Source organism: Carcharhinus amblyrhynchos, unplaced genomic scaffold, assembly GCF_965287045.1.
Source record: "Carcharhinus amblyrhynchos unplaced genomic scaffold, sCarAmb.v2.hapA scaffold_767, whole genome shotgun sequence".
NCBI classification, from domain to species: domain Eukaryota; kingdom Metazoa; phylum Chordata; class Chondrichthyes; order Carcharhiniformes; family Carcharhinidae; genus Carcharhinus; species Carcharhinus amblyrhynchos.
Window position 1 is genome coordinate 892 of NW_027650507.1, and position 26,030 is coordinate 26,921.

At 51.5% G+C, this 26,030-nt stretch overlaps 1 protein-coding gene across 1 annotated transcript; it reads right to left on the bottom strand.

The window, feature by feature from the left end:
• Nucleotides 1-9,023: 9,023 nt before the first annotated feature.
• Nucleotides 9,024-25,646, bottom strand: LOC145340088 (homeobox protein meis3-like; the record flags this gene model as incomplete). Its single annotated transcript, XM_080184514.1, has 3 exons — nt 9,024-9,104; nt 12,838-12,983; nt 25,538-25,646. Coding segments are annotated over 3 exons (336 nt in total), but the record flags the coding sequence as incomplete, so codon positions are not given.
• Nucleotides 25,647-26,030: the final 384 nt, after the last annotated feature.

Below are 26,030 nucleotides of genomic sequence, written 5' to 3' on the forward strand. Positions count from 1 at the left end.
CCTGCACATCTTTGGACACTAAGGGGCAATTTAGCATGGCCAATCCACCTAACCCGCACATCTTTGGACACTGAGAGGAAATTTAGCATGGCCAATCCACCTAACCTACACATCTTTGGACACTAAGGGACAATTTAGCATGGCCAATCCACCTAACCTGCACATCTTTGGATACCAAGGGACAATTTAGCATGGCCAATCCACCTAACCTGCACATCTTTGGACCCTAAGGGACAATTTAGCATGGCCAATCCACCTAACCTGCACATCTTTGGACACTAAGGGGCAATTTAGCATGGCCAATCCACTTAACCTGCACATCTTTGGATACCAAGGGGCAATTTAGCATGGCCAATCCACCTAACCTGAACATCTTTGGACACTAAGGGGCAATTTAGCATGGCCAATCCACCTAACCTGCACATCTTTGGACACTAAGGGGCAATTTAGCATGGCCAATCCACCTAACCTGCACATCTTTGGACACTAAGGGGCAATTTAGCATGGCCAATCCACCTAACCCGCACATCTTTGGACACTGAGAGGAAATTTAGCATGGCCAATCCACCTAACCTACACATCTTTGGACACTAAGGGACAATTTAGCATGGCCAATCCACCTAACCTACACATCTTTGGACACTGAGGGACAATTTAGCATGGCCAATCCACCTAACCTACACATCTTTGGACACTGAGGGACAATTTAGCATGGCCAATCCACCTAACCTACACATCTTTGGACACTAAGGGGCAATTTAGCATGGCCAATCCACCTAACCCGCACATCTTTGGACACTGAGAGGAAATTTAGCATGGCCAATCCACCTAACCTACACATCTTTGGACACTAAGGGACAATTTAGCATGGCCAATCCACCTAACCTACACATCTTTGGACACTGAGGGACAATTTAGCATGGCCAATCCACCTAACCTACACATCTTTGGACACTAAGGGGCAATTTAGCATGGCCAATCCACCTAACCTGCACATCTTTGGACCCTAAGGGACAATTTAGCATGGCCAATCCACCTAACCTGCACATCTTTGGACACTAAGGGGCAATTTAGCATGGCCAATCCACTTAACCTGCACATCTTTGGATACCAAGGGGCAATTTAGCATGGCCAATCCACCTAACCTGAACATCTTTGGACACTAAGGGGCAATTTAGCATGGCCAATCCACCTAACCTGCACATCTTTGGACACTAAGGGGCAATTTAGCATGGCCAATCCACCTAACCTGCACATCTTTGGACACTAAGGGGCAATTTAGCATGGCCAATCCACTTAACCTGCACATCTTTGGATACCAAGGGGCAATTTAGCATGGCCAATCCACCTAACCTGCACATCTTTGAACACTAAGGGGCAATTTAGCATGGCCAATCCACCTAACCCGCACATCTTTGGACACTGAGAGGAAATTTAGCATGGCCAATCCACCTAACCTACACATCTTTGGACACTAAGGGACAATTTAGCATGGCCAATCCACCTAACCTACACATCTTTGGACACTGAGGGACAATTTAGCATGGCCAATCCACCTAACCTACACATCTTTGGACACTGAGGGACAATTTAGCATGGCCAATCCACCTAACCTACACATCTTTGGACACTAAGGGGCAATTTAGCATGGCCAATCCACCTAACCTGCACATCTTTGTATGCTAAGGGGAAATTTAGCTTGGTAGTCTCCCAAACTTGCACATCTTTGGACACTAAGGGGTAATTTATCACAGGAATCCCTCTCACCTACGTATCTGTGGACACTAAGGAGCAGTTTAGCTTGGCCAATCCACCTAACCCACACATCTTTGAACTGTGGGAGGAAACCGGAGCACCCGGAGGAAACCCACGCAGACACGGGGAGAACATGCAAACTCCACACAGACAGCGACCCAAAGGCAGGATCGAACCGGGGTCCCCGACACTGTGAGGCGGCAGCGCCAGTCACTGTGCCGCCCCTAATACGCAGCGGGATCTCTCCAGCTTCATTACCCTCTCGCAAATTGCACTCGAGCCCAAGCCAGGGTGGGCGACAAACGTGAGCCTTGCCTGCATCCCAGGAATGGAGCGGATGGAAAGCCTGCGGGTGCCATGGCAACCGGCCAGGGGCCTGTGGGTGGGAACCTAGCAACGAACCGCGGCGACAGGCCTGCGGCCCACGGGGTACAATGGCGAGGTGCCAGGGAGAACAGCGGGTAACCCCCTGCCCCCCTGCCAACGCCGCAAAAATATCTGGCACGATCTGCGGGCAACGGGGAGGCATCTCTGAGGCCTAGTTAGGGAGGCTGGGGAAGAAGGCAATTTGCAGTGTAGCCGGAATAATTAAGGCAAGCGATACAGCTGCACATTAGTCACAGTCAAAAATTAAATTACCAACAGTCTGGTTTTGTCAGTAATATTTAAATGTTCCAATAACCTCTCTCTTTCACTGAAGAGCGAAGGCCTGACAGCTCACTCAGGGCTGCGAAATCCGGGAGGAAATTACACTGCCGCAAATTAGATTTCATTACTCTTCCCGCAGATGAGTGTCACCGGCCTTCTCAACCAGGCTGTCTCCAATCCAACCGTTCGTAGAACCCCCGACGGCGCAGAAGGAGGCCAGTCGGCCCAGCGGGCCTGCACAATCCCACCCAGACCTCTATTGCCGAGCTTCCTGACACAAAGGGGCAATTTAGCATGGCCAATCCACCCAACCTACACATCTTTGGACACTAAGGGGCAATTTAGCATGGCCAATCCACCTAACCTACACATCTTTGGACACTAAGAGACAATTTAGCATGGCCAATCCACCTAACCCGCACATCTTTGGACACTAAGGGGCAATTTAGCATGGCCAATCCACCTAACCTACACATCTTTGGACACTAAGGGGCAATTTAGCATGGCCAATCCACCTAACCTACACATCTTTGGACACTAAGGGGCAATTTAGCATGGCCAATCCACCTAACCCGCACACCTTTGGACACTAAGGGGCAATTTAGCATGGCCAATCCACCTAACCTACACATCTTTGGACACTAAGGGGCAATTTAGCATGGCCAATCCACCTAACCTACACATCTTTGGACACTAAGGGGCAATTTAGCATGGCCAATCCACCTAACCTACACATCTTTGGACACTAAGGGGCAATTTAGCATGGCCAATCCACCTAACCTACACATCTTTGGACACTAAGGGACAATTTAGCATGGCCAATCCACCTAACCTACACATCTTTGGACAGTAAGGGGCAATTTAGCATGGCCAATCCACCTAACCCGCACATCTTTGGACACTAAGGGGCAATTTAGCATGGCCAATCCACCTAACCTACACATCTTTGGATACTAAGGGGCAATTTAGCATGGCCAATCCACCTAACCCGCACACCTTTGGACACTAAGGGGCAATTTAGCATGGCCAATCCACCTAACCTACACATCTTTGGACACTAAGGGGCAATTTAGCATGGCCAATCCACCTAACCTACACATCTTTGGACACTAAGGGGCAATTTAGCATGGCCAATCCACCTAACCTACACATCTTTGGACACTAAGGGGCAATTTAGCATGGCCAATCCACCTAACCTACACATCTTTGGACACTAAGGGGCAATTTAGCATGGCCAATCCACCTAACCTACACATCTTTGGACACTAAGGGGCAATTTAGCATGGCCAATCCACCTAACCTGCACATCTTTGGACACTAAGGGGCAATTTAGCATGGCCAATCCACCTAACCTGCACATCTTTGGACACTAAGGGGCAATTTAGCATGGCCAATCCACCTAACCTGCACATCTTTAGACACTAAGGGACAATTTAGCATGGCCAATCCACCTAACCTGCACATCTTTGGACACTAAGGGGCAATTTAGCATGGCCAATCCACCTAACCCGCACATCTTTGGACACTAAGGGACAATTTAGCATGGTCAATCCACCTAACCTGCGCATCTTTGGACGCTAAGGGGCAATTTTCATGGCCAATCCACCCTAACCAGCACACCTTTCAGACTGTGGGAGGAAACCGGAGCACCCAGAGGAAACCCATGCAGACACGGGGAGAACGTGCAGTCTCCACACAGACTGACGCCCAAGGCCGGGAGCGAAGCCGGGTCCCTGAGGCCACATGGCAGCAGTGCGATCCACAGTGCCGCCCGAGAAATCAGGGTAGGCCCAGCCCGAAATCTCACTGAGACGAGAATGGGGGAGGCCGTGAGCGAGGCAATTCAGACACGTGGAATGTTCTGGAAACACATTTCTAATTCCACTGGTTCAGCACCCTCTGAGCGAAGAAATCTCTCATCTCAATCCCATGTGGTCGATGTGTACTCTGAGACTGTTAATCCCTTTGTTCTGGGCTCAGAGCAGCGGTGCAGAATAATAAAACTATGGATAGCAGGATAGTGTGTCACTTGTGTGAAGACAGAGTAATAACCAAGGATTAACACTGCCCAGGCAGATCGGAACGCTGGTCCCAACTCAGGACATTTAAGTAGAGTCCCACCAGAAGATGACAGCTTTATAACCACAGGGAGTCCGTCTCTTCCTCGCCCGGAGCAGGAGACCTCCACCTACTGCCCCGTTTCGGAGAAATTCCATCCATATTCATAGCGAAGGGATTTGAGTATAGGGATATGCCCCTTAGTGTCCCAAGATGTGTAGGTTAGGTGGATTGGCCATGCTAAATTGTCCCTTAGTGTCCAAAGATGTGCAGGTTAGGTGGATTGGCCATGCTAAATTGCCCCTTAGTGTCCCAAGATGTGCAGGTTAGGTGGATTGGCCATGCTAAATTGCCCCTTAGTGTCCAAAGATGTGCAGGTTAGGTGGATTGGCCATGCTAAATTGTCCCTTAGTGTCTAAAGATGTTCAGGTTAGGTGGATTGGCCATGCTAAATTGCCCCTTAGTGTCCAAAGATGTGCAGGTTAGATGGATTGGCCATGCTAAATTGCCCCTTAGTGTCCAAAGATGTGCAGGTTAGGTGGATTGGCCATGCTAAATTGCCCCTTAGTGTCCAAAGATGTGTAGGTTAGGTGGATTGGCCATGCTAAATTGTCCCTTAGTGTCTAAAGATGTTCAGGTTAGGTGGATTGGCCATGCTAAATTGCCCCTTAGTGTCCAAAGATGTGCAGGTTAGATGGATTGGCCATGCTAAATTGCCCCTTAGTGTCTAAAGATGTTCAGGTTAGGTGGATTGGCCATGCTAAATTGCCCCTTAGTGTCTAAAGATGTGTAGGTTAGGTGGATTGGCCATGCTAAATTGTCCCTTAGTGTCCAAAGATGTGTGGGTTAGGTGAATATTTTGCTGCAATTGTACAGGGCATTAATGAGCCCACAACTGGAGTATTGTGTGCAGTTTTGGTGTCCTTATCTGTGGAAGGATGTCCTTGCTATAGAGGGAGCGCAGAGGAAGGTTTACCAGGCCGATCCCTGGGATGGCAGGTCTGAGGAGAGACTAAGTGGGTTAGGATTATATTCACTGGAGTTTGGAAGAGGGAATCGGATAGAAACTTACAAAATTCTAACAGGGATAGACTCAGAAAGAATCATAGAACCCTACAGTGCAGAAAGAGACCCTTCGGCCCATCGAGTCTGCACCGAACACAATCCCACCCAGGCCCTACCCAGTGCCCATCATGCACCACACCCCCCCCACCCCCCAGCTAATCCTATTGGACATCCCCTCCTCCACCGAACGACGAAGATTTAATCTCCTCGCGCTGCAGGGGGCAGTGTTCGGGGAGGCCAGGGCATGGACTAACACAGCGCCGGTTTTGTTACCTTTCGAAGGGCTGGGGTTTAGTCGTTACCCGAGTGCTGGCAACGGAGGGGGGGGCGCGGAAAATCGGCCCTGTCTCGACGACATCACGGCCGAGCCAACCCGCGGCAGAGCTCAGGAGCCGGAGAAAGAGGCAAACTGCCCAAAAGCCCATCTACTTTCGGGGGTGGGGGGGGTTGGCAAGAGGGCTGGAATAGTCCATCGGTGGAAGAGGCCATAAGAACCCCACCCAAAGGAGTCCCTTCCAGCTCTGAGATGTTCAAATCATCGATCATAGAAACCCTACAGTGCAGAAAGAGGCCCTTCGGCCCATCGAGTCTGCACCGAACACAATCCCACCCAGTCCCGACCCCCATATCCCGACATATTTCACCCTGCAGCCACATCTCCGTAATCCCAAATATATCCTATAAATCAAAGCAAGATCTCATCTTTGTTTTCCAATTGTCTGTCCAAAAGGTGGGTGCAGTGGTGAGAGATCGCATGGCGACATCTCCAGGCGCACACCCAATTGGAGTTGGCAACCCGAATGCCCCCTACCACCCGTCACCAATGGTGGAGCTGAGGGCTACAGAGCGGGGAGTGGGGTGGGGGGGTAGTAGGCGGAGGGCCAGAGATTGTAGAATCCCAACAGTGCAGAAGGAGGCTATTTGGCCCATCGAGCCTGCACCGGCAACAATCCCACCCAGGCCCTATCCCCATAACCCTACATATTTACCCTTGCTAATCCCCTTGGCACTAAGGGTATGGCCAATCCACCTAACCTACACATCTTTGGACACTGAGGGACAATTTAGCATGGCCAATCCACCTAACCTACACATCTTTGGACACTGAGGGACAATTTAGCATGGCCAATCCACCTAACCTGCACATCTTTGGACACTAAGAGGCAATTTAGCATGGCGAATCCACCTAACCTGCACATCTTTGGACACTAAGAGGCAATTTAGCATGGCCAATCCACCTAACCTACACATCTTTGGACACTAAGGGGCAATTTAGCATGGCCAACCCACCTAACCTACACATCTTTGGACACTAAGGGGCAATTTAGCATGGCCAACCCACCTAACCTACACATCTTTGGACACTGAGGGACAATTTAGCATGGCCAATCCACCTAACCTACACATCTTTGGACACTAAGGGGCAATTTAGCATGGCCAATCCACCTAACCTGCACATCTTTGGACACTAAGGGGCAATTTAGCATGGCCAATCCACCCTAACCTGCACATCTTTGGACACTAAGGGACAATTTAGCATGGCCAATCCACCTAACCTACACATCTTTGGACACTAAGGGACAATTTAGCATGGCCAATCCACCTAACCTGCACACCTTTGGACACTAAGGGACAATTTAGCATGGCCAATCCACCTAACCTGCACATCTTTGGACACTAAGGGACAATTTAGCATGGCCAATCCACCTAACCTGCACATCTTTGGACATTAAGGGACAATTTAACGTGGCCAATCCACCTAACCTGCACATCTTGGGACACTAAGGGGCAATTTAGCACGGCCAATCCACCTAACCTGCACATCAGGAGTGTGGGAGGAAACTCATTAAGACACGGGGTGAATGTGCGGACTCTGAACTGACAGTGACCCAAGGCCGGAATCGAACCCAGGTCCCTGGCGCTGTGAGGCAGCAGTGCTAACCCACCGTGTCGTCCTGTGACCAAAACCTTTAAGATCCTGAGGGGGTGTTGACAGGGTGGACGTGGAGAGGACGGTTCCTCTTGTGGAAGAATCCGGAACTTGGGGTGTCGCTGTTTAAAAATGGCGACGAGGAGAGGGTGGCGAGTTCTGGAACTCTCTTCCTCGAATGGCAATGGAATCTTTGAATGTTCTTGAGGCAGAGTTAGGTCAATTCTTGACCAACAAGAGGGGGGTTGGGTATAGGTGAAAGGTCACTCAGGGGTTGGCGGAAGGTTTCACTCAGATTAGCCATCTCTCGGCCTTCTGGCTACGATCAAACGTAAGATCAGGTGTAATGTCTGGCCTTGGGTACTGCTTGTCTTTCTTGTGGCCATCTTGAGTCCAACTGGAGCTTGAACTTTCTGTAGCGAGTAAGGAGTTAACTGATTTTTCCGATTTTTGGGGCCTTTTCCCTCTGTTCCTTACACAGTGGGGAAGCAGGGCCAACTCAGCCAGGCCTGGGCCTCCCGTTTTGTCCCCATTTTCCCAGACCTCAAGGCTCAGGCTCGCGTTGGGCAACCTCGGCTCGTGAGTAGGCCTCATTAGCAGCCCATTAGCGCAGCTCCAGAGGCCTGGGTTCGATTCGCGGCCTCGGGTCGCCGTCTGCGTGGGGTTCGCACATTCTCCTCGTGTCTGCGTGGGTTTCCTCCCACAGTCCAAAGACGCGCGGGGTTAGGTCGATTGGGCTGCGCTAAGAGATTGCCCCTCAGTGTCCAGGGATGTGTAGGTTAGAGGGATTAGTGGGTGGGATATGGGGGGAGGGGGGTGTAGGGCCTGGACAACACGATGTCTGGAGTGTAGGGGGGGGCGCGCTCAGAATCCAGATAGGCCTTGGGTGGGCCCCCTCCCGGGCTATCGGTTACCCCCCCCACCCACTGGTTTAGATTAAATGATATTAAAAAAATTTACTCTGCCCAAAATGCACCCCAATTGTCTCGCAGCGCCTCCGAGGGTGTTCGAATCCAGGGAGGAAAGCTGGATACTGTAGCACGCTCGGTGGCGGCCATTTTGAAATGACCCTCGACCTTCCTCCAGGCAGCTCAGGACGCAAGATTGGCCTGATGGGATACCCGGGGAGAGGTGCTTTGAGGTCCCATCGGAGGCGACACAGTCCGGCTGATCAACCCTGGCCACGATCTGTGTAGAAAGCTCGGATATTATGGCACTGTGGTGGCCATTTTGAAATGACCCTTGACCTTCCTCGAGGACACAAGATTGGCCAGGCGGGATACCCGGGGAGGGGCGTTATTGTGCTCCCATTGAAAGGAGCGGCATTTTAAATGGCCACTGGGAGGCGATACAGTCCGGCCGATCACCCCCTAGCCACGAGAGCTCGAATATGATTGCACTGTGACGGCCATTTTGGAATGCTTGGCAATGTCTTTTCTGAAAGGGGGGAAAAATCTGCCCCCCTCCCCCCACAAAGAAAACCCCTCCTTCCCGCGATTTGCCAATGGCGTCAGGGCTTCCTGTCAGCCAATCGGCAAAGTCCGTCTCACCGAGACATCGATCCCACTCACCAGTTATTTACTTGTAAGATGGTGAGGCCCGTGTCTTGCGCTAGTTGCTTCTTCTGCTCCTCGGACGGGTACGGGTGCTGCAAGGGGAACACAAGGAGGGTAGGGTCAGTCGTAACTCTCCAACGACGGGCAGTGGGCTCTTAACTCAACAACTTGGGTGCGGGCCCCTCTGATAGGACGGCGGCGTTATGCCCGGACACGTCCAGGCCCACGTTCGTCCCTCCACCAACAGACCACCAGGTCGTTGACCACGTTGCTAGCTGTGGGATCTTGCTGTGCACCAACCAGGTGCTGCATCTCCGGCCTCAAGATGGGTGAGTAGGCCTCAAACGTACACCGATGCCCATGATGCATGGCAGGAGGCGTCCGAGGTGCTACATGAAGGCGCACCCTGCCTTTCAATGTTGGGTCAAGGCCACCCAATTATCGCGAGATTTGTAGAATCCCCACAAAGCAGAAGGAGGCCATTCAGCCCATCGAGTCTGCACTAACTCCTACCCAAGCTTACCCCATGGCCCACCGTGTTTACCCTGCTAATTCCCCCTAAGGAGCAATTTAGCATGGCCAATCCACCTAACCTGCACATCTTTGGACACCAAGGGGCAATTTAGCATGGCCAATCCACCTAACCTGCACATCTTTGGACACTAAGGGGCAATTTAGCATGGCCAATCCACCTAACCTGCACATCTTTGGACACTAAGGGGCAATTTAGCATGGCCAATCCACCTAACCTGCACATCTTTGGACACTAAGGGACAATTTAGCATGGCCAATCCACCTAACCTGCACATCTTTGGACACTAAGGGGCAATTTAGCATGGCCAATCCACCTAACCTGAACATCTTTGGACACTGAGGGGCAATTTAACATGACTAGTATACCTGACCCACACATCTTTGGACACTAAGGGGTAATTTAGCATGGCCAATCCACCTAACCTACACATCTTTGGACACTAAGGGGCAATTTAGCATGGCCAATCCACCTAACCTGCACATCTTTGGACACTAAGGGACAATTTAGCATGGCCAATCCACCTAACCTGCACATCTTTGGACACTAAGGGGCAATTTAGCATGGCCAATCCACCTAACCTGAACATCTTTGGACACTGAGGGGCAATTTAACATGACTAGTATACCTGACCCACACATCTTTGGACACTAAGGGGTAATTTAGCATGGCCAATCCACCTAACCTACACATCTTTGGACACTAAGGGGCAATTTAGCATGGCCAATCCACCTAACCGACACATCTTTGGACACTAAGGGACAATTTAGCATGGCCAATCCACCTAACCTGCACATCTTTGGACACTAAGGGGCAATTTAGCATGGCCAATCCACCTAACCTGAACATCTTTGGACACTGAGGGGCAATTTAACATGACTAGTATACCTGACCCACACATCTTTGGACACTAAGGGGTAATTTAGCATGGCCAATCCACCTAACCTACACATCTTTGGACACTAAGGGGCAATTTAGCATGGCCAATCCACCTAACCTACACATCTTTGGACACTAAGGGGCAATTTAGCATGGCCAATCCACCTAACCCGCACATCTTTGGACACCAAGGGGCAATTTAGCATGGCCAATCCACCTAACCTGCACATCTTTGGACACTAAGGGGCAATTTAGCATGGCCAATCCACCTAACCCGCACATCTTTGGACACCAAGGGGCAATTTAGCATGGCCAATCCACCTAACCTGCACATCTTTGGGCACTAAGGGGCAATTTAGCATGGCCAATCCACCTAACCTACACATCTTTGGACACTAAGCGACAATTTAGCATGGCCAATCCACCTAACCTGCACATCTTTGGACACTAAGGGGCAATTTACCATGGCCAATCCACCTAACCTACACATCTTTGGACACTAAGCGACAATTTAGCATGGCCAATCCACCTAACCTGCACATCTTTGGACACTAAGGGGCAATTTAGCATGGCCAATCCACCTAACCTACACATCTTTGGACACTAAGGGGCAATTTAGCATGGCCAATCCACCTAACCTACACATCTTTGGACACTAAGGGGCAATTTAGCATGGCAAATCCACCTAACCCGCATATCTTTGGACACTAAGGGGCAATTTAGCATGGCCAATCCACCTAACCTACACATCTTTGGACACTAAGGGGCAATTTAGCATGGCCAATCCACCTAACCTACACATCTTTGGACACTAAGGGGCAATTTAGCATGGCCAATCCACCTAACCTACACATCTTTGGACACTAAGGGGCAATTTAGCATGGCCAATCCACCTAACCCGCAAATCTTTGGACACTAAGGGGCAATTTAGCATGGCCAATCCACCTAACCTACACATCTTTGGACTGTGGGAAGAAACCGGAGCACTCGGAGGAAACCCAGGCAGGCACGGGGAGAACGTGCAGAGTTTGGACAGACAGTGATCCTAGGCCGGAATCGAACCTGGGTCCCTGGCGCCGTGCTAAAACCACGGTGCCGCCCAAATGCAAATCTTGCTTGAAAGGGTGGGGAGAGAGGGGTTGGAGGAGTGGGGGGGCGGGGGGTCAGGACGCGTGAGAATCGGTGGGGTCTTTCAAAACAGAAAGCTTTCTTTCTGCCCGATTGCCCAAGTCACAAAAGATCACACAAATTTAGCTGTCCACTTCGAGCCTGAATATATCTCCCTGCTCTCCAGCTGCCTACAGTGCGGCTATAACAGATGGGGCAGATAACGTTGCGATCCCATTTAGCGCTGGCAGGCGAGAGAAAGCTGCCAGGCTCCGGCCTTTGTCAAGGCTGAGGCTTTGATGGCTTCTTATCTGACAGGCCTGTGATGGATGAGCCCTGGGTCTCGGCGTCTCTCTCCCACACACTGAGGCCTGTTGTCAGAGGCAGTTGACAGCAGGTTGACGGATGGCGGTCCATTGAGGGGGGGGGTTGGGGGAAGGCTGCGAAAAGAAACACAGGCCTCCATCCACACTCCTAGGGCCGCCCGGCTCGGTTAGGCCCCAGGGGGTTGCCACGGGATACTGGATCACTGCTGCCTCTCCGCCCCCCCACCCCCCCAACCCCCACCACACTCCTCCATCTTGTTTCCAACTGTAGACGACCTCGTAACAAATGGGCTCGCTGAGATAGTAACAGCTGTGACCCAAAATGAACCCCGGGGAAAGGACAAAAGTGTCCTCAGAGGCGGGTTGGGATGATCGATGGTGACCTTTGGAGGCAGGAGACGCCTTTCGGGTCAAAATGCCCGAGAAAAATCGCATGATCTTCAAATAAGTTAGAGAACACTAAAGCGCAAACAGGCCCTTCGGCCCACAAGTTGCACCAATCACGTCTATACCTACCAAACCATAGAGCTATCCGTAACTCATAAGAACGTAAGAAATAGGAGCAGGAGTAGGCCATCTAGCCTGCCCCGCCATTCAATAAGATCATGGCTGATCTGTCGTGGCTCAGTTCCACTTTCCCGCTTTCTCCCCTGTCTATCACAAACCTATCTACCCGTGACTTAAATATATTCAACGAGGTAGCCTCCACCACTTCAATCAAGTTGACTCTTTGGGCCTGATTCCATGTGTGAATCTCTACGGCTCCCAACCCCCTCGGAAAGTTCCAGCACCAACATGGAGGAACTGGGCCGAATGGCCTCCTTCGGCAACGCAGAGCTGCTACGATCCTAACATTGGGCCGAATGGCCGCGCCGTGGATTCCTTTGTGGTTCTCTGTGCGCGGTGGGGTGGGGTTGGGGATGACCGACGGGCTGTGGAGGGGTGAGGGAGGCCTGGGTGTGGCTGGGCCCTGTGCCTTACCGTGAGATGCTGGAAGAGCCAGGCCCGCATGATGTTGGTGGCAACTTTGGGGAAGATTCCCCTCTTCTTCTGACGGCGCTTGTCCTTGTCCAGGTCGTCATCGTCGCCCGTTCCAGGCGAGGCCACGCTATTGTCTAACGTGTCTCCTACAGACAGAGAGACAGAGAGAGGGGAATCACAGGATTAGCACCCCCGCAGGGGCTGGGAGGCCCGGCTGGTTTACTTCTCAACTGGGACTACATTTCCACATCCCGCTCGTATCACAGTTTGGTACGGTTCCAACACAGAGCGCAAGAAACTACAAGAGGTTGTGAGCCACAGCCCATCACTCAAACCAGCCTCCCATCCATTGACTCTGTCTACACTTCCCACTGCCTCGGGAAAAGCAGCACAACTGAGAACCCCACGCACCCCTCACCTTCTCTCGTCCACCGACCGTAGAGGGGACCCTGCCCAGAACATAAGAACATAAGAAATAGGAGCAGGAGTAGGCCATCTAGCCCTTCGAGCCTGCCCCGCCATTCAATAAGATCATGGCTGATCTGTCGTGGCTCAGTTCCACTTTCCCGCTTTCTCCCCATAATCCTTAATCCCCTCTCTTATCAAAAACCCATCAACCCGCGTCTTAAAAATATTTAGCGAGGCAGCCTCCACCACTTCAACGGGCAGAGAATTCCAGAGATTCACCACCCTTTGAGTGAAGAAATTCTTCCTCAACTCCGTTCTAAACCGCCCCCCCTTTATCTTGAGGCTGTGCCCCCTAGTCCTACTGTCCTTTCTGAGCGGGAAGAGTCTCTCCACCTCTATCCTATCCATCCCATTCATCATCTTATACGTCTCAATGAGATCTCCCCTCATTCTTCTAAACTCTAACGAGTACAAGCCCAGTTTATTCAGCCTCTCCTCATAGCTCAACCCCCTCAACTCTGGCATCAGCCTAGTAAACCTCCTCTGCACTCCCTCCAAGGCCAAAATATCCTTGCGTAAGTGCGGCGATCAAAACTGCACACAGTACTCCAGCTGCGGCCTCACCAATGCCCTATACAGTTGCAGCAAGACCTCCCTACTTTTATATTCAATCCCCCTCGCTATGAAGGCCAGCATCCCATTCGCCTTCCTGACCACCTGCTGCACCTGCAAGCTGGGTTTTTGCGACTCATGCGCAAGGACCCCAAGGTCCCTCTGCACCATCGCCTGCTGCAGTTTTTCGCCCCGTAAGTAATAGTCCTTCCTACCATTCTTCCTACCAAAGTGGACCACCTCACACTTGCCAACATTAAATTCCATTTGCCATTTCCTGGCCCATTCGCCCAGCCTATCTAGATCCTTCTGCAGACTCTCCACACCCTCCGCACAATTTGCCGTTCCCCCAATCTTGGTGTCATCAGCAAATTTCGACACCCTACACTCGGTTCCCTCCTCCAGATCATCTATATAAATGGTAAATAGCTGAGGCCCCAGCACCGACCCCTGGGGCACTCCACTAGTCACCATCCGCCAATCCGAATAGCACCCATTAACCCCCACTCTCTGCCTCCTATTTGACAACCAATCCTCTATCCACGCTAACACCCTACCCCCAACTCCATGTCCCCTGACCTTCTGCAATAACCTCTTGTGAGCTACCTTGTCAAACGCCACAGGAACAGGAGCCACACTCCACTCTACACATCATCTACACACCACAGCCTCTGGAGAAATAGGAATCTCACTTTCTCCCCATCATACTGACCCCTAAACACACTCACACACTCACCCCTAAACACTCTCACACACTCACCCCTAAACACACTCACACACTCACCCCTAAACACACTCACATACTCACCCCTAAACACTCTCACACACTCACCCCTAAACACTCTCACACACTCACCCCTAAACACTCTCACACACTCACCCCTAAACACTCTCACACACTCACCCCTAAACACTCTCACACACTCACCCCTAAACACACTCACACACTGACCCCTAAACACTCTCACACACTCACCCCTAAACACACTCACACACTCACCCCTAAACACACTCACACACTGACCCCTAAACACTCTCACACACTCACCCCTAAACACACTCACACACTCACCCCTAAACACTCTCACACACTCACCCCTAAACACACTCACACACTGACCCCTAAACACTCTCACACACTCACCCCTAAACACACTCACACACTCACCCCTAAACACACTCACACACTCACCCTAAACACACTCACACACTCACCCCTAAACACACTCACACACTCACCCCTAAACACACTCACACACTCACCCCTAAACACTCTCACACACTCACCCCTAAACACACTCACACACTCACCCCTAAACACACTCACACACTCACCCTAAACACACTCACACACTCACCCTAAACACACTCACACACTCACCCCTAAACACACTCACACACTCACCCCTAAACACACTCACACACTCACCCCTAAACACTCTCACACACTCACCCCTAAACACACTCACACACTCACCCCTAAACACATTCACACACTCACCCCTAAACACACTCACCCCTAAACACACTCACACACTCACCCCTAAACACACTCACCCCTAAACACTCTCACACACTCACCCCTAAACACACTCACACACTCACCCCTAAACACACTCACACACTCACCCCTAAACACACTCACACACTCACCCTAAACACACTCACACACTCACCCCTAAACACACTCACACACTCACCCCTAAACACACTCACACGCTCACCCCTAAACACTCTCACACACTCACCCCTAAACACACTCACACACTCACCCCTAAACACACTCACACTCACCCCTAAACACACTCACCCCTAAACACACTCACACACTCACCCCTAAACACACTCACCCCTAAACACACTCACACACTCACCCCTAAACACACTCACACACTCACCCTAAACACACTCACACACTCACCCCTAAACACACTCATACACTCACCCTAAACACACTCGCACACTCACCCCTAAACACACTCACACACTCACCCCTAAACACACTCACACACTCACCCTAAACACACTCACACACTCACCCCTAAACACACTCACACACTCACCCTAAACACACTCACACACTCACCCCTAAACACACTCACACACTCACCCCTAAACACTCTCACACACTCACCCCTAAACACACTCACCCCTAAACACACTCACAGACTCACCCCTAAACACACTCACAGACTCACCCCTAAACACGCTCACACACTCACCCTAAACACACTCACACACTCACCCCTAAACACACTCACAGACTCACCCCTAAACACACTCACAGACTCACCCCTAAACACACTCACACACTCACCCCTAAACACACTCACACACTCACCCTAAACACGCTCGCACACTCACCCCTAAACACACTCACACACTCACCCCTAAACACTCTCACACACTCACCCTGAGGCACTCTCTCACACACTTATATACACACGCACTCACACTCACCGCTAGACACTCTCACACTCACACACTCGTATTCACACTCATACAAGCACACAGACACACACATGCACACTCACACACACTCTCAGACATACGCACACTCACACTCAACCGTAGACATTCACATACTTACCCCAGGCACTCTCACACACACACACATTCATATTCACACACTCACACTCACTCTCACGCACTCACACACAATCTCTCACACACACACCCACACACACACTCACTGACACTTACACACATACACACTCACACACACACTCACACACACAGTCACCCACAGATATTTTTTGAACAGTAAATCCCTCTCTATTAAATATTCCTAATTGATGATATTCAGTCTCCAGCCTCTCAGACTCTGGTTCCTGATTCCTGTCTATTTATTCAGTCGGGTGGATGGGAATTTCTGCTGTTTGAATCGGAATAAAACCAGGCAATCAGCAGCTGCTGGTCTAATCTTTTCTCAGGCTGAATAAAAGTTTCAAAGCACCACCTGGAGGGGAGCAAAATAACGTATCTGTCAGCACCCAGCTCACCCCAGCGGCCTGTCCCCCTGTGCCCAGCTCCCCAAATACCGTGTATACCACACGCTAACCACCACCCCCTCCGCCAACTACACAGAGCAACACCCAGAGAAAATACAGATCATAAAGGAAAAAACATCTCTGTATATGAGTCCACATGTGAACACACATACATACATGAATACACAAGCGGACACACGTGAACATATTCATGTGAACATGTTTGTGGACACACACCTGAACACAGACACACATACACATCTGAACACACATGTAAACACACAGAAACATACACATCTGAACACACGCTTGAACATATACACATGAACAGACACATGGACACATACACACGTGGGCATGCACACAGATACATACACATGGACACATACACACATGAGCATGCACATGAATACATACACACATGGACATACACATGGACACATACACACATGAGCATGCACACAGATACATACACACATGAACATACACATGGACACATACACACATGAGCATGCACACAGATACATGCACACATGAACATACACATGGACACATACACACATGAGCATGCACACGGATACATACACATGGACACATACACACATGAGCATGTACACGAATACATACACATGGACACATACACACATGAGCATGCACATGGATACAAACACATGTGAACATACACAAGGACACATACATATGAACATACACATGGACACATACACATGTGAGCATACACGTCGATACATGCACATGTGAACACAAACATGAGCACATGTGTGGACACCTACATACATGAACATATACATTTCAACACACAAACACATGAACACACATGTACGTGAACACATACACACATCATAGAGTTTTCCAGCACAGCAAGAGGCCCTTCAGCCCATCATGTCTGTGCCAGCCAGCAAGCAGCTATCTATTTCATTCCCATTTTCCAACCCTTGGTCCAGAGCCTTGGGAGCACGCATACACACACATGTCAACACATGTACATCAACGTGAACAGACACGCAACAGGAAGTTCAAAAACGGTTCATCACGGACTTTTCATTTGAGAATTCTTTTATTGAACTCAAATCTGCCGGGGTGGGATTCGAACCTGGGTCCCCCCGTGCTTGACCCTCTGGATCACTCGCCCAGCAACAGCACCACTGCGCCACCGCGTCCGGCCTCTCAGCGCCTACATCTCGGTCGCACACGAGGATGCGATGCAAAACACATCTTCCATCCGGGAGTTGGCGGGGGGGGGGGAGAGACGCAATTCGTGACGAGGGATTCGCCCACTCAGGCCAGCCTGGATTTTACACCGTGTGACCTCCCACCTTTGACCTCCTCCTCCACTCGGCCAAGCGGGGCCTGCCTACCCCCTCCCGGTTGACAGTGAGGGGGAAAGAGGAAACAAGGGAGGGTTGGCGTTTTTCTTCAACAAGGTTCCCCTCGACAGAGCAGAGGGGGAACTGGCCGTCCCGGGATCATCCCGGCCTAGCCCAGAGAGCTGCTGGGCCGAGCCTAACTCGAGGGGCTAAATCTTCCCCCCTGAGGGAGTGGGAGGGAAGGGGGGGGCCGGTGTTTTTGTTTGAGGTTTAGCCTCTCTGGCTGTGGGGTTCCGGTTCCTACCTCTCGTGCGCAGAGTTTGCTGCTAACCTGGGCCCGCGATTAATATTCCTTCCCCAACTTCCCGCTGTTCTACGACCTCTCCTGGTAGGCAGCCCTCATCAGAGTCGAGGCTGCTGCGTCTCCGAGGGTGGAGGGGGATCCTTCATCACCTCCACCCACGCAGAATTTATACCCCCGGCTCCGCTCACAATAATACAGCACGGAGGGCGGGGAAACAGGGCCTCCGGCCTACCTCGAATCGAGGAGGTTGTCGGGGGTCGCTACACAGACGCTGACTGAACTCTGCCTGAGGACACCTCGCAATAACGTGGGAGTTACTCGTTGCGAGCCAACGATTAAATTCGCAGACCCCCTACAGTGCAGAAAGAGGCCATTCGGCCCATCGGGTCTGCACCGAATACTATCCCACCCAGGCCCTACCCCCCCATATCCCTACATATTATACCCACTAATCCCTCTAACCTACACATCTCAGGGCACAAACGGGCAATTTAGCATGGCCTAACCCGCACATCTTTGGGCTGTGGGAGGAAACCGGAGCACCCGGAGGAAACCCACACAGACACGGGGAGAATGTGCAAACCCCACACAGACAGTGACCCGAGCCAGGAATCGAACCCAGGTCCCTGATGCTGTGAAGCAGCAGTGCTAACCCACTGTGCCACTGTGCCGCCCATCGAATCCCCCCCCCCGCAGTATAGAAGGATGCCATTCGGCCCATTGAGTCTGTAATGACCACAATCCTGTCCAGGCCCTATCCCCATAACGCCACGCATTTACCCCACTAACTCCCCTGACACTAAAGGGGCCATTTAGCATGGCCAATCCACCTAACCTGCACATCTTTGGACACTAAGGGGCAATTTAGCATGGCCAATCCACCTAACCTGCACATCTTTGGACACTAAGGGACAATTTAGCATGGCCAATCCATCTAACCTACACATCTTTGGACACTAAGGGGCAATTTAGCATGGCCAATCCATCTAAACTACACATCTTTGGACACTAAGGGACAATTTAGCATGGCCAATCCACATAACCTGCACATCTTTGGATACTAAGGGGCAATTTAGCATGGCCAATCCACCTAACCTACACATCTTTGGACACTAAGGGGCAATTTAGCATGGCCAATCCACCTAACCTACACATCTTTGGACACTAAGGGACAATTTAGCATGGCCAATCCACATAACCTGCACATCTTTGGATACTAAGGGGCAATTTAGCATGGCCAATCCACCTAACCTACACATCTTTGGACACTAAGGGGCAATTTAGCATGGCCAATCGACCTAACCTACACATCTTTGGACACTAAGGGACAACTTAGCATGGCCAATCCACATAACCTGCACATCTTTGGATACTAAGGGGCAATTTAGCTTGGCCAATCCACATAACCTGCACATCTTTGGACACTAAGGGACAATTTAGCATGGCCAATCCACCAAACCTGCACATCTTTGGACACTAAGGGACAATTTAGCATGGCCAATCCACCTAACCTACACATCTTTGGACACTAAGGGACAATTTAGCATGGCCAATCCACCTAACCTGCACATCTTTGGACACTAAGGGACAATTTAGCATTGCCAATCCACCTAACCTACACATCTTTGGACACTAAGGGACAATTTAGCATGGCCAATCCACCTAACCTACACATCTTTGGACACTAAGGGACAATTTAGCATGGCCAATCCACCAAACCTGCACATCTTTGGACACTAAGGGACAATTTAGCATGGCCAATCCACCAAACCTGCACATCTTTGGACACTAAGGGGCAATTTAGCATGGCCAATCCATCTAACCCACACATCTTTGGACACAAAGGGGCAATTTAGCATGGCCAATCCGCCTAACCTGCACATCTTTGGACACTAAGGGGCAATTTAGCATGGTCAATCCACCTAACCTGCACATCTTTGGACACGAAGGGACAATTTAGCATAGCCAATCCACCTAACTTGCACATCTTTGGACACTAAGGGGCAATTTAGCATGGCCAATCCACCTAACCCGCACATCTTTGGACACTAAGGGACAATTTAGCATGGCCAATCCACCTAACCTGCACATCTTTGGACACTAAGGGGCAATTTAGCATGGCCAATCCACCTAACCTGCACATCTTTGGACACTAAGGGGCAATTTAGCATGGCCAATCCACCTAACCTGCACATCTTTGGACACTAAGGGACAATTTAGCATGGCCAATCCACCTAACCTGCACATCTTTGGACACTAAGGGACAATTTAGCATGGCCAATCCACCTAACCTGCACATCTTTGGACACTAAGGGACAATTTACCATGGCCAATCCACCTAACCTGCACATCTTTGGAGTGTGGTAGGAAACTGGAGCAACCAGAGGAAACCCACGCAGACACAGGGAGAACATGCAAACTCCACATAGGTAATAGCCCGAGGCCGGAATCGAACCCGGGTCCCTGGCGCTGTGAGGCAGCAGTGCTAACCCACCATGCCGCCCATGATAAATCACGGAGAAGGAGGTTGGGCTTTAGTTCAACTGAACTTTGGCCCCCCCCTCCCCTCCCCTCCCCTCCCCTCGGTCCCTCCCCTCCCCTCGGTGAGGGATCCAATATTAAAACTGAATTGAGGCACAGCGATTAGCACTTGACTATTTCCACACTGCTGCCTCACAGCGCCGGGGATCTGGGTTCGATCCCCGGCCCGGGGTCACTGTCCGTGTGGAGTTTGCACATTCTCCCCGTGTCTGCGTGGGTTTCCCCGGGTGCTCCAGTTGCTTCTTGTTTATTCATTCATGGGCCATGGGCATCGCTGGCTGGGCCCAGCATTTATTGCCCACCCCTAGTTGCCCCTTGGAGGGGCAGTTGAGAGTCAACCCCGTTGCTGTGGCTCTGGAGTCACGTGTAGGCCAGACCGGGGTAAGGACGGCAGATTTCCCTCCCTAAAGTGAACCAGACGGGTCTATTCTGACAATCGACCATCAGTAGATTCTTAATTCCAGATATTTTTTATTGAATTCAAATTCCACCATCTGCCAAGGTGGGATTCGAACCCGGGTCCCCCAGAACATTGGCTGAGTTTCTGGATGAATAGTGGAGCGATAATACCACTTGGCTATCGCCTCCCCTCTACACGATTCCTCCCACAATCCAAAGAGGTGAGGGTTAGGTTGGTTGGCCGTGTGAAATTGATCCGATTCACTACCACAGAGACTAGTTGAGACCAAAACGTTATGTGATTTGAAGAAGGAATGAGGTATCGCTCTTGGGGCTAAAGGGATTGAGGGATATCGGGGGAAAGGAGGAGATCAGGATATTGAATTTGATCATCAGCCATGATCATAATGAATGGCGGAGCAAACTTGAAGGGCCGAATGGCCTCATCCTGCTTCTGGTTTCTCTGTAAACTGGGCACAATTGGAAAGGGGTGGGTAGGGGACAAGGGGAAATCCGGAACTATCACACACTGGCACGTGCACTCACACAGAGGCGGACCCACACAAACACTCACACACACACACACACACACACACAGGCGTTCACACACACACACACACACTCACACACACACAGGCGCTCACACACACACAGGCATTCACACACACACACACACACACACTCACACACACACAGGCGCTCACACACACACAGGCATTCACACACACACACACACACACACTCACACACACACAGGCGCTCACACACACACACACACACACTCACACACACACAGACGCTCGCACACACACAGGCGTTCACACACACACACACACACACACACACACAGACGCTCGCACACACACAGGCGTTCACACACACACACACACACACAGGCGCTCACACACACACACACACACACACACACACACACACAGACGCTCGCACACACACAGGCGTTCACACACACACACAGGCGCTCACACACACACACACAGACGCTCGCACACACACAGGCGTTCACACACACACACACAGGCGCTCACACACACACAGGCGCGCGCGCACACACACACACACACACACAGGCGCTCACACACACACAGGCGCTCACACACACACACACACACACAGACGCTCGCACACACACAGGCGTTCACACACAGGCGTTCACACACACACACAGGCGTTCACACACACACAGGCGCTCACACACACACACAGACACTTACACACACAGACACTCATACTCACACAGACACTCACACCCACACAGACACTCACACACACAGGCACTCACACCCACACAGACACACACCCACACAGACACTCACACACACAGGCACTCACACCCACACAGACACACACTCACACAGACACACACTCACACAGACACACACACACAGACACACACACACAGACACTCACACACACAGACACTCACACTCACAGACACTCACACAGACACAGACACTCATACTCACACAGACACTCACACGCACACACAGACACTCCCACTCACAAACACTCACACATACACACAGACACTCACACGCACAGACACTCACACATACACACAGACACTCACACATACACACAGACACTCACACAGACATAGACACTCACACATACACACAGACACTCACACACACAGACACTCACACTCACAGACACTCACACAGACACAGACACTCACACACACACACAGACACTCACACGCACAGACACTCACACATACACACAGACACTCACACACACAGACACTCACACAGACATAGACACTCACACAGACACACAGACACTCACACTCACAGACACTCACACAGACACAGACACTCACACAGACACAGACACTCATACTCACACAGACACTCACACATACACACAGACACTCACACTCACAGACACTCACACAGACATAGACACTCACACAGACACACAGACACTCACACTCACAGGCACTCACACACACACACACACAGACACAGGCACTCACACACACAGTCCTTGTGCAAAAGACAAGATTTCATTGGAAATCCCTTCTCTCGGAAGCAGATTGTGTCCGGACCCCATTCCTGCGATCGCCGATTCCCCGCAGACACAGAGCCCCCACCCTGCCCAAACTTCCCCTTTCCCATGAACACCGTCCCTCTCTCCCTGCCCAGATCAGTGCTCCCGTGGAGTTTAAATGAAAAACGAGGCTTTTTGCTTCTCCTTGTGCCAGTAATTATCCTTCCGATAGTTCATTGATTAAGCTGCGAATCCGGAGGAGGTTCAAAGAAGAACAGTGTCCCTGGCGGCTCTGAATGGAATGGAATCAGCTTCAGCCTAATGCCTTCTCCCTCCGTAACCACTTCCCCCTCTAATCGCAACCTCTCAACACAAAATATTTTTCAAAGCTAAATTTTTAATGATTTATAGACTGCAGGTTGTAATTTAAACGGACTTGGGGAGGGAGGAGATGCCAGAATCCCGTAAAAATATAGAATTAATTAAGTTACGATTCCCGTTCCCCTCCCCACCCCCCGTCACGCTGGGTCTGTGTGTCTGTCGGTGCTGTTGGGGAGGGTGACACTCTCTGCCCCTCGGGCCGAGTGGGAATGTAGCGGGATACGCCCGAACCAGGATGGGAGAACGGGGAGGGGAGGACGGGGGAGGGGGACGGGGAGGGGAGAACGGGGAGGGGGGAGGGGAGAGGGAGTGGGGGGACAGGGAGTGGGAGGGGAGAGGGAGTGGGGGGACAGGAGTGGGAGGGGAGAGGGAGTGGGGAGGGAGAGGGGAGTGGGGAGGGGAGAGGGAGTGGGGGGACAGGGAGTGGGGAGGGAGAGGGAGTGGGGGGACAGGGAGTGGGAAGGGGAGAGAGAGTGGGAAGGGAGAGGGAGTGGGGAGGGGAGAGAGAGTGGAGGGACAGGGAGTGGGGAGGGGAGAGGGAGTGGAGGGACAGGGAGGTGGGGAGGGGAGAGGGAGTGGGGAGGGGAGAGAGAGTGGAGGGACAGGGAGTGGGGAGGGGAGAGAGAGTGGGAAGGGGAGAGGGAGTGGGAAGGGGAGAGGGAGTGGGGAGGGGAGAGGGAGTGGGGAGGGGAGAGGGAGTGGGGAGGGGAGAGGGAGTGGGGAGGGGAGAGAGAGTGGGGGACAGGGAGTGGGGAGGGGAGAGGGAGTGGGAAGGGGAGAGGGAGTGGGGGACAGGGAGTGGGGGAGGGGAGAGAGAGTGGGAAGGGGAGAGGGAGTGGGGGGACAGGGAGTGGGGAGGGGGGAATAGGGAGAGGGGAAGGGGAGGAGCAGAAGGGGGAAGGGGAGAATATTGTGATGACAATAATCTCTCCCTCAACGTCAACAAAACGAAGGAGATAGTCATCGATTTCAGGAAGCGTAGAGGGGAACATGCCCCTGTCTACATCACGGGGATGAGTGGAAATGGTCGAAAGAGCTTCAGGTTTTCAGGTGCCCAGATCACCAACAACCTGTCCTGCTCCCCCCAATGCTGACACTATAGTTAAGAAAGCCCCACCAACGCCTCTACTTTCTCAGAAGACTAAGGAAATTTGGCATGTCCGCTACGACTCTCACCAACTTTTACAGATGCACCATAGAAAGCATCCTTTCTGGTTGTATCACAGCTTGGTCTGGGCTCCTGCTCTGCCCAAGACCGCAAGGAACTACAAAGGGTTGTGAATGTAGCCCACTCCATCACACAAACCAGCCTCCCATCCATTGACTCTGTCTACACTTCCTGCTGCCTCGGGGAAAAGCAGCCAGAATAATTAAGGACCCCCCCATGAACCCCGGACATTCTCCCTTCCATCGGGAAAAAGATACAAAAGTCTGAGGTCACGCACCAATCGGCTCAAGAACAGCCTCTCCCCTGCTGCCGTCAGACTTTTGAATGGACCTAAGTCGACCTACGCCCTCGCTGTGACTGTAACACTACATTCTGCACCCTCTCCCGTCCTTCTCCCCTCTGTACTCTATGAACGGTATGCTTTGTCTGCCTAGCGCGCAAGAAACAATACGGTATCCCGATACACGTGACAATAATTAATCAAATCAAAGCTTTCATGAGTGGTGATACAGATGGAGTGAAGCGAGGGGTGGAGAGTGGGGGGGGGGGGGGGGTGAGTTACCTTGCTCGCTGCAGTTGTCCCCGCTGTGTGACGCGAGGCCCCCGCTGGAGGGCCCGGGCGTGCCCGAGTGCGTGGACCCCGTGTCGTCGTGGTCTCGATTCCAGTGGTTCTGCGGAGATAGAAAGGAAAATCGTTCACTCCGCGCGCAACGGGGAAAAGATTCGGAGTCGGTGAGGAGAAGAGGCGGGGCTTGTTGGGAAAGGAGGCGGGGTCAGTCAGCAAAAGGGCGGGGCTGGGCATCGGGGGGGTCCACTCAGCCCCCTTTTTTACGTTTTATTCATTTTTACGGGCAATGGGGTGTCGCGGGCTAGGCCAGCATTTATTGCCCATCCCTAGTTGCCCCAGGAGGGCAGTTGAGAGTCAACCATGTTGCTTTGGATCCAGAGTCACGAGTAGGCCAGACCAGGGTGAGGAGGGCAGATTTCCTTCCCTAAAGGGACAACGTCAGTGACCCAGATGGGTTTTTCCCGACAAAAATTCCATTCTTAATTCC